At 40.1% G+C, this 16,979-nt stretch overlaps 1 protein-coding gene across 1 annotated transcript in view; it reads right to left on the reverse strand.

Moving 5' to 3' along the window:
- KDSR (3-ketodihydrosphingosine reductase) overlaps nt 1-16,979 on the reverse strand; it is a 31,186-nt gene that overhangs the window by 12,842 nt on the left and 1,365 nt on the right. Inside the window, exons 2-5 of the mRNA XM_024203943.3 lie at nt 13,296-13,385; nt 9,331-9,387; nt 4,302-4,367; nt 4,043-4,138 (exon numbers count right to left, since the gene is read on the reverse strand). Of these exons, the coding sequence (XP_024059711.1) occupies nt 4,043-4,138; nt 4,302-4,367; nt 9,331-9,387; nt 13,296-13,385 (309 nt within the window). The remainder of the gene's footprint in view (nt 1-4,042; nt 4,139-4,301; nt 4,368-9,330; nt 9,388-13,295; nt 13,386-16,979) is intronic.

The following is a 16,979-nucleotide window of genomic DNA, read 5'->3' on the forward strand; positions in this document are numbered from 1 at the left end:
GAATGCTTTGTGATGAATCATATGAACACAGTAGTCTTTTACACCAAAAAAAGAATTATTTTAAGTCTCAGAGAAATGCTGACTGTGGGTGAGGATGATCAGTCATTTTCTTGGCTCAGGGCTTGTCTTCACTACAAAAAGTTAACTCAAGTTAGAACTTGTGTGCCATGCTCAGAGTCCCATTAGGGTGACCAGATCACCCAAGTCAAATATCAGGACGGGGGGGGGGGGGGGGGGGGGGGGGGGCGGAAAAAAAAAAAAAAAACCACCACCCTTCCTCCACAAGCTCTGGAGGGAGACCCCGGAGATGCAGAGGAAGCGCGGGGCCAGGGTGAGTGAGAGTCCGGCCTGGCCCCGAGCAGGCAGGACTCGGTTGGGCGGTAAGGAGAGTAGGGGGGCGGCCCGCGGGGCCAGGCGGCGGCTGTTCTCCCCCCCCCGGGCAGCGGGACTCGGGAGCAGCCGCTGCTGCAGCTCCCACTGCCGCGGGGGGAGGAAGCGGCCGATGGCCAAGCTCGGCGGCTGCGGCTCGGACGCCCGGGCCCGAACCCCCCGAGCCTGGGCCTGCTGCGGGGATCTAGCAGCGCGCACGCTGCGCCCAGCCCCTGGCCAGTCGCGTCTGGGCTGCTGCCCAGCTGGTGCTATCCCGCGGCGGCCCCGGAGTGGGGGCATCGGCAGCCCAGCCCCGTTCGTTCCCCTGCAGGACCCGAGTGGGACGAGGGGGCTGGGGCCTGCTGCCCCCACTCCGGGGCCGCCACGGGATTGCACCAGCTGGGCAGCAGCCCAGACGCGACTGGCCAGGGGCTGGCGCAGCGTGCGCGCTGCTAGGTCCCCGCAGCAGGCCCAGGCTCGGGGGGTTCGGGCCCGGGCGCCAGAGCCGCAGCCGCCGAGCTTGGCCATCGGCCGCTTCCTCCCCCCGCAGCAGTGGGAGCTGCAGCAGCGGCTGCTCCCGAGTCCCGCTGCCCAGGGGGGGGAGAACAGCCGCCGCCTGGCCCCGCGGGCCGCCCCCCTACTCTCCTACCGCCCGACTGAGTCCTGCCTGCTCAGGGCCAGGCCGGACTCTCACTCACCCCGGCCCCGCGCTTCCCCTGCGTCTCCCGGGCCTCCCTCCAGCGCTTGTGGAGGGAGAAGGAATGGTGAGTCTGGGGAAGAGGCGGGGATTCGGGGAGGGAGCCAATGGGGAGAGGGAGGGTCGGAGTCAGGACGGGGGGGGGGGGGGCACGAGTACTTCCGGGCTCCGGAGCATTTCCTTGTTTGTCCAGTGTCCCGACCGCACATCGGTCGGGACGCGGGACAAACAAGGAAATATCGGGACAGTCCCGATAAAATCGGGACGTCTGGTCACCCTAAGTCCCGTCCACATATACAAACCCCTGAGAATGGATGTGCTTTTAACTGAAGTTGGGTGGCCCACAAAGGGGTATATGCTATTTGTGACATTGTGCAGTCTATATGGTTTTATAAAAACATAATAAGAAGTGAATATAATGTAACTGGAATATGCTTCATGCAAAAGGTCTCTTGTAAGGTATCATTACAAAGCTTATAATCTACTAAGTGTGATCATCCTATTTGTATAAAATGTACCACTCTTGTATCTAAAACTAGAAATATGAAATATAACTCTGAGGGCCTATTGTAATTATGCAAAGTGTGGGCCATTAATGGTGGTTTGGAATCTTGATGACTCCCATTAACCAGGACCATTGTCTGCAGATGGCTGTGTTTACCTGTTAGTCTTCCTGTATATGTGTGTGCTGGCAAGTGGGTAATGAAGTCTTGCAGTGACATGTGATCATGTCACCTGACCTGGAATCCATCTTTAACTTGGTGCTTTTCCAGTGAGGGGGGGGTGGAAACCCAGAGGGACAAAGGGTTCCCGCCTTATGCAAAAGATATATAAAGGGGTGGAAGAGAACAAGGGGGGGGGGGGAGGAGCCATCATGAAGAATCCCCTAGCTATCACCTGAGCTGCAACAAGAGCTGTACCAGGGGAAAGAGTTGTGCCCAGGCCTGGAAGGTGTCCAGTCTGAGAAAAAGCTTACTGAAGCATCTCTGAGGGTGTGATTATCTGTATTCAGTTTGATTAGACATAGATTTGCGCATTTTATTTTATTTTGTTTGGTGACTTACTTTGTTCTGTCTGTTACTACTTGGAACCACTTAAATCCTACTTTCTGTATTTAATAAAATCACTTTCTACTTAGTAATTAACTCAGAGTATGTATTAATACCTGGGGGAGCAAACAACTGTGCATATCTCTCTATCAGTGTTATAGAGGGCGAACAATTTATGAGTTTACCCTGTATAAGCTTTATACAGGGTAAAGCTGATTTATTTGGGTTTAGACCCCATTGGGAGTTGGGCATCTGAATGCTAAGGACATGTACACTTCTGTGAGCTGTTTTCAGGTAAACTTGCAGCTTTGGGGCAAGTTATTCAGACCCTGGGTCTGTGCTGGAGCAGACGGGAGTGTCTGGCTCAGCAAGACAGGGTGCTGGAGTCCTGAGCTGGCAGGGAAAACAGGAATAGAAGTAGTCTTGGTACATTGGGTGGCAGCTCCCAAGGGGGTTTCTGTGATACAACCTGTCACACTATTGCTTGAGCTAGCATGACTTGTCAGCTGCTCACACAATCACTCTGGCCTCCTCCACACAAAATGTTGCCAACATAGCCAATATCAACGGGGGGGGGGGGGGGGAGGGAGGGGAGAAAGAGAAAGGGATTGAGAGGAGATCATCCTCCTCAGCTGACATAGCCATGCTGGCAACTATGAAGAAGACTGGTTCTGTCTGCATAGCTAATGTCATTCAGGGAGGTGGTGTAGCTATGACGGCAGAAGGAGTTCTGCCAGCTTCCAATGTGGGGATCTGCCATCATAGCAATACTAGCCAAAGTCTTATAGGGTAGACAAGACCCTGTGTGCTGCTTGAGGAGTATTTTGTGGTTGTTCTCACCTGTGATAGTCTAACTCTAAAGGAGTTAATGCAAGTGTAGACAACTCAAGTTAACTCAGCAGTGAAGAGACATAGCTTAAGACTCTTCAAGGGTACAAAGTTACTCCACCTCTCCGAGGGGAATAGCTTGCAGTGCTGCGAGCGAGCGTGCAGCGCTGCAGGCTCTGATTACACTGGCGCTTTACAGCGCTGTACTCGGGGGGGGGGGCGGCGTTTTCACACCCCTGAGCGCAGCAAGTTGCAGTGCTGTACAGCGCCAGTGTAGCCAAGGCCTAAAATATGATATTCTGCAAGACTGCTAACAGATGAAGGCTTGAATTATGAGCAACATAGAGGCGGCTTATCACTTTTGTATCAATTCTGAATAAAACCTAAACATAGAGCTTGTCTACACAATGCATTAGTTTGCACTAAAAGTACCCTAATGTGCACCAGCCAGATCCACATGGGCCAGTTAGTGCACAACACGTTAGTGAGCACTAGCATTTACACCTCTCTAGTGCAGAGTAATGCACCATGCAGACAAGCCCACAACTGTCAAGCTGAACAGAATAGTTAATAGTATCCTCTTGATAACCACTAACTGATACTATATACCCAAACACTTAATGAGTGATATACTGATAAACTGCCTTTATAAATCTGTCCCAAATTTCTCAAATCCCTTAAATTTCTTTTATCAAGTGAAGAATTTGCTTGTAATTATTTCATTCACAAAACATAGCGGTTTCTTGTTTAGAGCTAATGATCTTCAATTTTCAAACCTCTTTATGGAGTTCATTGGGATTGTCCTAGTTTAAAAAAACTAAAACAAAAAACAAAAACACATTTTCATTTTTTTGGGGAGGAAGATGCTTAAAACACACCACACACTAAGTGTCCACCCGTCTCCTCTATATCTATATATAAAAAAGAAAACTGTCACAGCATTCAAAAATTCAAATTGTGACTTCAGTACATATATTTTATTTTCAGCTTCCAGGACCTCAGAATAGACAGTTTACTTGATATAAATGTTGGATTAGCTATTCTTTAGAAATTATGCCCAATTATCTGTTAAAGGGGGAAGGGGGAAAAGCGTACTCACTTCAAAACAGCTCACTTCAAGATCCTCAAATTTTCCTGTAACTGATGTTCCAGCACAGTTTATAAGCATGTCAACTGGACCCAACTTCTCTTGAGCCTATACAAAAGTTAGTATGCATATTGGTAACAGTGAAAATATTTTTTGTACATTGCAGCAACTTTAATGTTCAAAAATCATGAAAAGAAAATACATTTACTATAAATATGTAGCATACAAGGAGAAAATTCCTGAAAAATAGACAAATGAATTACTTTCTTACTTGTTTAAGGACGTTTTCCACATGTCCATAGTCTTTAGACACATCAACAGATATACAAAGCACAACCTAATGAAGGAAAAGGGAATGAAAGGTTCAATGATGAAACAAAGAGAATAGAGTCCTATCGCTTTAAAATGCTATAAGTCAAATGTTTTTCTGCAAATCAAAATATGGCTTTGGAGAAGTCAATAAGAAGCTACTGAAGTGCAGGGTATTAACATTTCAATTTTACTTACAAATACTACTATAGGTCTAATCATTTAGGCTGAGAAAATTCACTTATAAGTTAACCAGCTAAGAGATAGCAATCAAGTTTAATGGTTTCAAAACCTGTAATTCAATTTCAGCATTTGTCGATATTGACAGTCAGATAATCAATATGGCTCACGGATGTTAAAACTTGCAGGCAAACTTAACAAGTAGTTTTTGCAAGTCACAAAAGTCCCTGGCTTGTTCTGTGGAGCCCTTTAGAAATTCAGGATTAACACCTATTTTAAAAATGCAATATAAAACAAAAGAGTAAAACAGCATTGTTTTACTTAACTCCATGCTAATGATGCAGTCTCTGTATGCTAGAAACTATGCTTTTCTTTTCCACAGGTTGTTTATCAACAGGATGTTAAGCTTGTAGAACAAGTTTAAAAAAAAAAAAAAAAACACACTACTGTATGGTGGCATGCTTCTTAATTGGGACAGCTGCCAGGAACAGATTCCATGGAAAGCATTTCAATGAGTAATTCGTTAATCATACACAGTTGTGGCAAATATTTATGATAGGACAGTGTCTCATGTGGCCTCCTTGAGGGCACTCCTCTCAGGACTCTAGCTATCGCCTTTCTTGGGAAGGGAATCTGTGTTTCTCTCCCTCCAGATTAGGGATTTAGGCGCAATTTCCTCCTGCAGCTCACTTTGATCACCTTTGCAAGTCTGAGTTTACTTCAGCACCTGTCATCCTGTTTTCTGTAGGGGCAATGACAGGTTTAACCAGTAACCAGCCAGCCTTCATAAAGCAAAGTATTTATTTAGAAGGAAAGCATTACAGAGAAAACATATCTTGAAAGACAACAAACAGCTTATATGCATGCCTGTCTTACCAGGCATCACCACCTTACATATGGAGACCCTGGTGATTTCAAAGCCCTTCAAAACCCTTTCTGGAGGGTCTGTCCCTCTTGGTCAGTGTCATTTCAGTGTCTGTGACCCTTCTTCTATAGCTATGTATAAACTACAAGCTAGAAGTGTGATTTTCCTCCTCATGCACACACATGCACACCAACTTGATAATAAATAGCAGCGTGGTCATGATAGCACCGATAGTGGCTGAGTACAAACCAGCCTTGAACCAGGCTCAGCCATGCCTCTGCTGCTGCTACCTGTGCTACACTTTTATTTCTACTCATATTAGCTCAATGAGAGCTAGTGCAAATACATATACACAACCAGGGAAATCACATCACTAGCTTGTAGTGTAAACGTAGCCTACATCAAGTTGGTCATTTTACAGAAGTTCTTAGTTCTTTGTTTGCTGGACCTCTTGAACCTGGTCAAAACTAGTATATACACAACTTCCACCAGGGGGTGATCCTTCTGAAGACTTGTTTACTTAGGTAGCAATTCACCACCCCTCACCTGCAATATTTGTAAGTTCCGGATTGTTTATTCACACTTTTGGGGACTCTACTCCTCACTACCCCTAGCAAATGCATTAGTTGTCCTGTTCCAGGAAATAAGTTTACCCCTTCCCAGTTTAGCAGGTAACAATACAAGGTCAGAGGAGAAACAACATCAAACCCATTTTTCATAAAAAACAACATAAATTTCTCAGTTCTCCACAGAAAGAGGACACCCTCCCATAAGAGGTGTGAAACAGCATTTGATAATGTAATTTTATATTTGTATAACCCTTGATAGCACTTTTCTTTGGGGTCCATGAAGTCCACAACTCCTAATCTGGGAGACAGAGAAATGTAAATAAGAATTGTGGGTCAGGATTTTTTGCAAAGAGTAGTAAATGCATAAAACTGATAGAAACCAATTGCTATGGTTGAAAGTTGGTCAACCAGTAACTCTCAGGAAAATCGGTATTTCATGGACCCCACATTCCACCTTGTAGGCACTGGTTGTTGAAGGTCTTCAATTTTGGGAGCAACTCTTGGTTGAAGGGCAGCAGTGCTGTTTAGGCTCCCAACTGTCACACTAGAGCAACCAGAAATTCAATCTTAGCCTGCTTCTTACAGCAACGCTAGCTCCTTTGCTGAACTGCCAGTGACACACTAGTTCAACAACTTGAGACCATTCTGCCTCTCACATTTTAAGGATGGGATTGCGAGTAGGGACTTCTGCATTCTAGTTCTGATGTTGGCCCCCCTCTGTGGCTTTCACTGTCACCCAATGGTCTTTCTCAAACTCTCCCCAGGAGTTTTTAAACGGTTTTCAACAAGTTAACAACTTGGCTGGCTCTAGTTATGATGTATGCAGACACACAAAGTTAACATACCATAATTGTGGAAGCTAACCATGTGTCCAGTTGGCCAGCAGTCTAGATTGCATATGCTTGTCTTCCTGTGGCCAGACTGCAACGTTTAATTTTTCTGTGTAAAGAGAACCTGCTAATCATTCCTGTGTGTAAGGTTGGATTGTCTTTCCTCCCAGCATTCTGTGCAGCGGGACATCTGAGACACACTGCACCACAAGTTGCTGTTGGCACTATACACTTCCCATCTGTGCATTCTATTTCCTAGTGAGACAGTACACAATACATGCCCAGATATCCCCAGAAAGCATTGCTACAGAGTTAGGTGGGATGATAGGTGCGCACACAAAAACAAGAGAGTGACAAACAGGTGCATTGTGGGAAAAAAGGCACTGTCTTGACAAGTACTGTGTTTCTTACAAATGAGTCAGATGAATGGATTGCGTGGTTACAGAACACTTACAATTGTACTTTGTACCTTAGTTTCCGTATCCGTAAAATGGGGATAATACTTAACTATCTCACAAAGACTTGGGTGATGAGCCAGTTTGTTTGTAAAACACCAAATATGTGCTAAAATTGACCAGTTGGCATACAAAATGTGCCATACCCCGTAAGAAGCCCTCGCGCTTATTTGGACAAGTGTCTCCTGAAAGATTTTTTTTGAAATGTTATCAAATATTACATTTTAATTTCTAATTAAATTATTAATTTTAGCAATTAACCCCACACAAACAAGTCTCCACTTCTGCTGCAAGAGGCTCTTAGGAGGACATAAAGGTACATACACAAGTACACTTTTTATATGAAGTGGGTTAACTATGTTTGAAATGCATCCCAAAAAGTTGTATTGCTAAATCCAGCCTTGTGGTGTGTTCACGGTGGACATAAAATGGTTATAATATCAGGGAGGATAAAAAGAAGGTTGAATGTTTTTTTGCAGGCCCACCCAAAAATTAGTAAGAAAGGCTTTTGACTATTGTGCTCTACATCATCCTGCTTTCTTAAAGCTACTAATTCAATTTTACCAACATTTTCATAATGCTTTTTTTATACAATTTAAGAAAAAAGCAATTTTAAAAAGACAATGTTGACTTGTAAACAGCTGAATGCAACTGCAGGACCAGTCAATCTGTACAACCTTAATTCAGCCCTCTTGCACGTACGCATTATGATCAAGGCCAGATTTAGGGGCAGGCAACCCAGGCGACTGGCTGGAGTGCCAAACTTGGGGTGCTGTTTTTGCTGTTTGAGACAAAAGAAAAAATAGAATGTTTGAAGTAAAACGTTTCAAGTATTCCATATGTGGATTCATTTTCCCCACTAATTTCCTAGAATGTTCGGGACCTTTGTAGAATCTCATGGAATTGAAAACTACATTTTCCCCGAATCTCCAAGAATGCTGTCAGCCATGCCCTTGTGGGTATATATGGGACAGCGGGTCGCCAGTCAGTCAGTGAGATATAAGAACGAACTGAAGTGAAGTGAGAGCCCGGCTGCAATATTGTGAACCTTGTTTTGTTGTGTAATTGTGAAAGTCTACTTGTATTTTAAGACTTGAAGAATGTAAGTAGTGACCAATAAAGGATATATTTAATCTACACAACAATATAAAAGAAATACTGTTACTTCTTTTGCCATACTTAACACGTCATGTTTGATGACTTTCTAAGACTGAGGAACATAGACTTTTGCTCTCCCTAATACTGTCTGTTTTCCCCCATAGAAAATAAAAGATGCCCCCGAAGAAGCCTTCAGGAGCTCAGTATAGGAAGCAAAAAGCTCAATTACAATCTAGTTTGCAGCAAGGGACAAATCTGATGGGAAAATATCTGAAAAGGAACAACATAGATGGGGTTTTAGGCAGTAGCGATTGTCCCAGTGCAGAAGAAATTGAGGCGTGAAGAGTAAATGATGAAGTCCCATTATTAAGGAATTAGCAGATTTACCTGAAGATAAGGAATGAAAATATAAGGAAACTGATGGAGAATCATCCAGTTTTCCTGGTAGCGTAAAGGAGAGTGATGATAAAGAAGAAGAATGTGGCTGGCATGAAAAGGAGAGTAATGACAAAGAAAAATCTGGTTTACATGAAAAGGAGAGAAATGATAAAGAAGAATCAGACTTACATGACGACAGAAACAGCAGTGATAAAAATTGCACACCACAAATGGATACATCAGATCCTGCTTTATGACCAGCGATTCTAAACTCTGCCAATATTGATCGTACAATTTGGAACGGGCCGGGCAAAATATGATGTTAGTTTGATGTTAGCAATATCAACAGCAGTAGAGAAATCAGAACCTTGTATTTGCATCTAGACAGGTAAAATGTCTTTCAAGTTAGGTAAAATGCCTTTCAAGTTAAAATGTATCATATATTAATTTGTAAACTTCAGTATTTCAGGACACAAGCACTTCTTTTTAAAAGCGAGACTAGTGAAACCACGTAGTGGGTTTGGGAGGGGGAGCTTCCCCCCCCCCATTTTTCTTTTTTACTGTTATGTAGCACAACCAGTTGGTATTCAGTACACACTGGAGGCAATGATCTTACCTGTTTATCGTTAACAGAGTATTTTTCAATTTCTTTCTTTGTCTGCAACAGCTTGCTCTAAAATGAATATAAAGCACAATTAAGGCACTGCAATCATGAGAATTTACTACTTTCTGGTATTTCACTGAAGCTAAAAACATTTCAGCCCACTAACGACTGCTATTTTAATTTTGTAAAAACAGCCCTGCAATTGGTAAATATATGAGATCTTGACTAAGGCTCAAAATTGCTATTTTCATTAATCTTTAAAAAAAAATAAGCTGCAGTTTTGAAACACTTTCCTTTCCCCTATCCCTGAGGTTAACATCAGAAAAAAACCTCTACAATGATAATGTTAAGACTGAGACTGAACACTTCAGTTATTATATTTAATTTAGGGCTGTCAATTAATCGCAGTTAACTCAGGCGATTAATGCAAAAAAATTAATCGTGATTAATTGCAGTTTTAATTGCACTGTTAAACAATAGAATACCAACTGAAATTTATTAAATATTTTTGAATGTTTTTCTATAATTTTCCAATATATTGATTTCAACTACAACACAGAATACAAAGTGTACATTGCTCACTTTATATTATTTTTATTACAAATATTTGCACTGTAAAAATGATTAACAAAAGAAATAATATTTTTCAATTCACCTCATACAAGTACTTTAGTGCAATCTCTTTATCATGAAAGTGCAACTTACAAATGTGTTTTTTTGTTACATAACTGCACTCAAAAACAAAACAATATAAAACTTTACAACCTACAAGTCTACTTAGCCCTACTTCTTCAGCCAATCGCTAAGACAAAACAAGTTTGTTTACATTTACGAGAGATAACGTTGCCCACTTCTTATTTACAATGTCACCAGAAAGTGAGAACAGGCATTCGTATGGCACTTTTGTGCCGGCATTGCAAGGTATTTATGTGCCAGATATGCTGAACATTCGTATGTCCATTCATGCTTTGGCCACCGTTCCAGAGGACATGCTTCTATGCTGATGACGCCCGTTAAAAGAATAATGCGTCAATTAAATTTTTGAGTGAACTCCTTGGGGGAGAATAGTATGTCTCCAGTTCTGTTTTACCCACATTCTGCCATATATTTCATGTTATAGTAGTCTCGGATGATGACTCAGCACATGTTGTTCGTTTTAAGACCACTTTCGCTGAAGATCTGACAAAACGCAAAGAAGGTACCAATGTGAGATTTCTAAAGAGAGCTACAGCACTCGACCCAAGGTTTAAGAATCTGAAGTGCCTTCCAAAATCTGAGAGGGATGAGGTGTGGAGTATGCTTTCAGAAGTCTTAAAAGAGCAGCATTCCAATGCAGAAACTACAGAACTCAAACCACTAAAAGTGAAAATCAACCTTCTGCTGGTGGCATTCGACTCAGATGATGAAAATCAACATGCGTCGTTCTACACTGCTCTGGATTGTTATCGAGCAGAACCCATCGTCAACATGGACGCATGCCCTCTGGAATGGTGGTTGAAGCATGAAGGGACATATGAATCTTCAGCACATCTGGCATGTAAATATTTTGCAACACCAGCTACAACAATGCCATGTAAATGCCTATTCTCACTTTCAGGTGACATTGTGAACAAGAAGCAGGCAACATTATCTCCCATAAATGTAAACAAACTTATTTATCTTAGCGATTGGCTGAACAAGATGTAGGGCTAAGTAGACTTGTAGGCTGTAAAGTTTTATATTGTTTTATTTTTGAATTTGGTTATTTTTTTGTACATAATTCTACATTTGCAAGTTCAACTTTCATGACAAAGACTGCACTACAGTATTTGTATTAGGTGAATTGAAAATACTATTTCTTTTGTTTTTTACAGTGCAAATATTTGTAATAAAAAATATAAAGTGAGCACTGTACACTTTGTATTGTGTTGCAATTGAAATCAATATATTTGAAAATATATAAAACAACCAAAAATATTTAAATAAATAGTATTCTATTATTGTTTAATCGTGCGATTAATCTGTTTAATCGCCTGACAGCCCTAATTTAATTACATGAAGGGATTAGGAATTTGTACGTTATTGCTTTACAGGTTACTGTTTATTTATATGATTGTTTAAATCATACTGAAGAACGCGTGGAATAACCGCATAACAAACCAACCAATCATTTATTCCAAAACTCGGAACAGGTAAGGAAAGTTTGAAATTTCACTTTTGGGGGGGGGAGGCAGTGTGAAGGTAATTTTAAATTTATCAGACTGGTCAAGATTATGCAAAAAAGACTTTTTCAGCTATGTAAGTTACCAAACATAACAACTACAGATAACTGAAAAAATCCCAATTATTTTTATTTAATTTCAAAGTTTGCTATATGTTTTCTGATTTCTTTCCCCGGTCCCTATTTATTGACAAAAATCTGAAACCTGGAAAGTTTTCAGTTCAGTTTTTCCATTGAAAAAGCTAGATGTTTTCTGAAAAAGCTTTACTTTTGGTTAAAACCTTTTTTTTTTTTAAATAAAAAAAAATTAAATGAGCTCAAATAGCAAGAGATAAATCAATTTAAGGGAAAGATTTAATTAATTCAGGCTTAAATTGGTTTTTTTTAATCTTAAAATTATTAGAGGCCTGACAGAAAGTGTTCTCTGAATTCTAAATATTCATTTGTCAAATTCACCACTTGTTGACAAGAATTTAAAAGGCAACAGCATAGGACAGACAAATCTGCATTGTATGATATAGCAGTGAATCATACTACTATACTATATTGTATGATAGTCTAAAAGATAGGACGTTCAGAGTAATACAAACCGAGTGAGTAGACTATTAGAGTAAATACAATAAATGCTATTCCCCAGGCTGTGCCCATACCATCACTGATGAGTTGGGTCCTACCAAATTCACAGTCCATTTTTGTAAATTTCACAGCCACAGCATTTTAAAAATCTTGAATTTCACGGTTTCAGATATTTAAATCTTAAAATTCACGGTGTTGTAACAAAACATGAATATGCATTTGAAAACGGCAAATGTAAACATGTAAAGCCCTTAAGACTCAGTGTTTCTCACACTGGGGGTCCCGACCCAAAAGGGAACAACAAGGCTATTGTAGTGGGTCACAGTATTGCCACTCTTACTTCTGCGCTGCCTTCAGAGCTGAGCAGCTGGAGAGCAGCGGCTGCTGGACAAGTGCCCAGCTCTGAAATCAGCACTGCCACCAGCAACAGCACAGAAGTAAGGGTAGCAATACCATGATCCCCTACAATAGCCTTGCGACCCCCTTTTGGATCAGGACCCCTGCTTTGAGAAACGGCATCAACTTTTGTATACTTTTACCCTATAGCATAGGGTACTTTTAAAATATAGTGTAAATAGGGTGACGAGAAAGCAAATGTGAAAAATCGGGACGGGGGGGTGGGGGGTGGGGGAAATAGGAGCCTATATAAGAAAAAGAGCCAAAAATCAGGACTGTCCCTATAAAATCAGGACATCTGGTCACCCTACGTGTAAAATTACATAACAGACCATATTTCACGGTCCATGACACACTTTTCATGGCCATGAATTTGGTAGGGCCCTACTGATGAGAACAACCTACGATAACAGAAATGTTGGACTGTGTTCCATAAGAAACAGAGACAGAAGAAACCAATCTTTTCCAAATGAAAGAAGAACTACCAGGGAGGAAAGAAGTTACATGTTCTTGAAAGCAACAGTTACAGAAAACAAACAGCCTATGTAAATATAAAATTTTCCAGTCAATAACATTTCTAAGACACATTCAGAATCTGTTATAGTAACAAGCCAGTAACACACTCACATTGCTTAGACAGAGAAAAACTTATGGGATTTTAGTTACTTCAATTAAAATATTCATCAGCAACACAGTATGAACAATTACTGCCAAACTATATTATTTTATAACACATCCCTATTTTAAACAAAACCTCTATTTTAAACACATTATTTAGTTAGTAAACATACATATAAAAAGTTACCTCATTTCTTGCAATCAGAGTTATAAACGCACCCTGCTTATAGCATTCAATAGCAACACATTTTCCAATTCCACTGGAACCTCCAGTTACCTAAAAAAAAAAGATACAACATTTAGGTAATTTAATTATTACTTTGAACAGCAGCTTTACCAACAATCCATTATTTTCATCTCCCCAGCCCTACAAATCATATCTGCATTCTCAGAGTTCTTAATCATTCTCTGAAATATATCAAAGGTGACAATTAGCCTATCAAAGATACATTGTGGAAAAGTGAGTATACAAAAAACACACAAAGAAAAAACCAAAACAAAAAACAGAGCTATCTTACATCAAGGAGTTTTTCAAATTTTCTTTTTTAGTTCAGTATTAGCTGTATATACAATTTGATACTAATATGCAATGTCCTACTTCAACCTTTAATCTAGAATCTGAACAGATCTTTAGTCCCTACCCTAGACCTCACTTCCATCTGGCCTGATTTTTTGCTGGTCTCTTATCTACTGCACAAGCATTTTATTTGTCAAACTCAGTTGTAACAGACTGAACTCTGTAAAACAACTGATACAAAGATTTCTCTAAGGAGACAAGACAGTTCATAGCAAACTTTAAATCAGAATGAATGCTGGCTGGCCCCCCATTTAATCTTTTACTATTAACTAACTATTGGATCAAATCCAATGCTGTATATATGAAGTAGCAATAGAAATCAGTTGTACAACAAAGAACATAGTTCAACTTTGCTCAGTGAAGATGTAATCTTGACAAAAAGCCAAAGTTCAAATTTGTAGCCTGTGATTCAAAATACCTTCTTCTCTGTTAAAAAATTAGGCAATTCAACTAAATTATAAAATTGAGTATAGCTATTGAGTATTTCTCTTTTGTGTTTATTTTTTCTAAAATTCAGTCTATTTCATAGAAATTGTAAGATATGTATGGTTGTTCTTATTGGTCAGATATATTGAAAATTAATGTCAGGATCACTTGGGTATTTTACGGATTTTTTTAAATTAGTGTTTTGCCCAAATTTTCCTCCCACTGTAAAACAAGAAAACCGATAAGCTGTAAAACTGAGTAAAATTCAGCTCTTCCCATATCTATATTATTTAACTTTTCAATCCCGCAAGTAGGCAATATAATTAACAAAAACTTGACATTTCGAAATAGCTAGGATCAGTTACTTTTCGTGGTTCTTTTGTTTTGTTTTAAAGGGACTATGGAAAATGTCTTTGGGATTGTTTTAACAATTAAAGCAGAAACCATTTCCCCATCACACTCCTCTTCAAAAAGTCTTAAAATTAAGTATTATTAAAACTGGCTCTTATATCATTCTTTTCATCCAGAGATCTCAAAACACTTCAAAGACAAAGAGGTGGTATTCTCCATATTATAGATGGGGAGATCACATCCCTACTTTAAACTACACCTCTGTTTTAAACAATTTAAGACATAATTTAGTTAGTAAACATACATATAAAAAGTTACCTCATTTCTTGCATTCAGTAGCAACGCATTTTCCAAAACTGAGGCAGAGCTGAGTCAGCAAAAGAAGCAGAACTACTAGGACTCCTGATCCCCAATCCAGTGCTCTCTCCACTAAACCATGCTGCCTCCGCACCTGTCTCTACCACTATGTATAATTCCACGATTTTATAAAAAGGCTATCCTTGACTTGTGTTCCATCCCCAGAAGCAGGAGGGAATTAAGAGCAAGAATTCCTGGGTTCTGTTCCCAGCTCTGCCTCTTTTAGAATACTTAAATTTCTGTGCCTCGGCTTTTGCACACAAAGATGGCCATGGCCAAAGAAGTGTTAATTATCAGATGTAAGTCATACAACTAAAGGTACTAGACATGATATTTGACAAGACTGGGGTTGTGGTGGCTTTATTTTGGGGAGGGAGTGGAGTGGGAAGGGGTGTGAAGCAATCTCTCTATTACTTGGCTTGAAAAAAAACTAAAGAAAGAACCACTAGGCTAAATATCATTCAAAGTTTCATTAAGTCCTACAAGGTTCTTCCTGCAAGATAATACTTGAGATATTTTGTGTGTGCCACCAGGAAAAAGAGAGCCTCTGAATATGCTCCAGAATAAAACAGTTTTATCTACTGAGAGATATTCTAAACACCAATTGCATTTATTGTCAAATGGTGATAATTTATTAAAAAAAAAAAAAAGACATCTGAAAATGTCTATTTGCAACAGTATTCCTTACTTCTGTGTGAAATATGAAAACAGGAAACTCTGGTATGGATCTATTAATGCACAATTTACATGACTTAAATTAAATTGCATTTAAGCGCTACAGGATTACCAGCATTCCCAAACAACTTTATAAATTTGAAAGCTATGCTCAGTTCAGAACAGCCAAAGGTTTCTATATGAAAACATTAAACTAAAAATTTTCCTGAACACAGGTAGGTCTACAAATGTATCTGTTAAAATAATACCTTATGCGATGAAACACTGTTTTAAAAAAAATATGACATGAACAGTTTTTAGAACCCACAAAACCACACTAGAGCAAATGTTCTCCTTCAATAATGAATTTTTAATTATGCAATTACATCTTATGAACTCTTTTTGTCATGTAATTCCTGTAATAACAGAGTACATAAATTCTAATGCTCTCTGAGTGGGGAATGGTAATATAAACAGGATCCCCAGAACCTCCTCCTTATGGCACAATCACCTAAGGTTTTTTACCTAATGTACTACATAGCAGGTAAACATTGAAATCTAAACTTGTGAAATTTAAATGGCCATTATCAAAGTTAAAATGCCTAAAAACTGAGCTACCTTAGAAAGGTTTGCTGTAAGTTTCAGTTAGTCATCCCAATCAGTAATGTTTTGTGAATGAGTGTGACTAAATTCATGTTAAAGAAAACTGTAAAATGGGATCGCTTAAAGTTTGTGGGGCTTTTTCTTTTTAAAAAGGCCTTGATTTTTCCCATTTAAGAATTCTGAGCCATCAGAGTAGTTTTTAGAAAAGGTAAATACGTTGACAGCAACAGATAGACCTAAGGATGTAGGTGCTGTATGTATGAGAAATGGGAATACAAAATGATAAGTGGCTTTATAAAATTCACGACACTAAGAGCACCCTGATTGTCTGTTCAGTTATACCCAAGTCAAACAACTCAAGTACAGTAATAGGGCAAGATCCTCACTCTTGTTCTAGCCCCTTTATGCTATGTGAGAGGGCCAGAGATGCATAAAGGGCCCCTAAAAACCCTGATTGTACCTGGTGGAGAATTTCCCCTGGTACTAGCACTGTGGAAATAGCTGCTAAGTTTGCCTTTGGATGACCTTATTGTAAGCCCTAGCACGCAGGGGCTTTGCCAAGACAGGAGGGGTCTGGGCCACCGTGCTGCAAAGATTCCAGGTAACACCGTAGCCCACTGTATTGGGGATGCTGCTGTAACTTAGGCACCTATCCAGAGCTGTCTAGGTTATGCTGTCAAGTATCAGAGGGGTAGCCGTGTTAGTCTGAATCTGTAAAAAGCAACAAAGGGTCCTGTGGCACCTTTAAGGCTAACAGAAGTATTGGAGCATAAGCTTTCGTGGGTGAATGCCAACTTCATCAGACGCAAGTAATGGAAATTTCCAGAGGCAGGTATAAATTAGTATGGAGATAATGAGGTTAGTTCAATCAGGGAGGGTGAGGTGCTCTGCTAGCAGTTGAGG

The sequence above is a fragment of the Terrapene carolina genome, unplaced genomic scaffold (assembly GCF_002925995.2).
Source record: "Terrapene carolina triunguis isolate 2854851 unplaced genomic scaffold, T_m_triunguis-2.0 Scaffold53, whole genome shotgun sequence".
NCBI lineage: Eukaryota > Metazoa > Chordata > Testudines > Emydidae > Terrapene > Terrapene triunguis.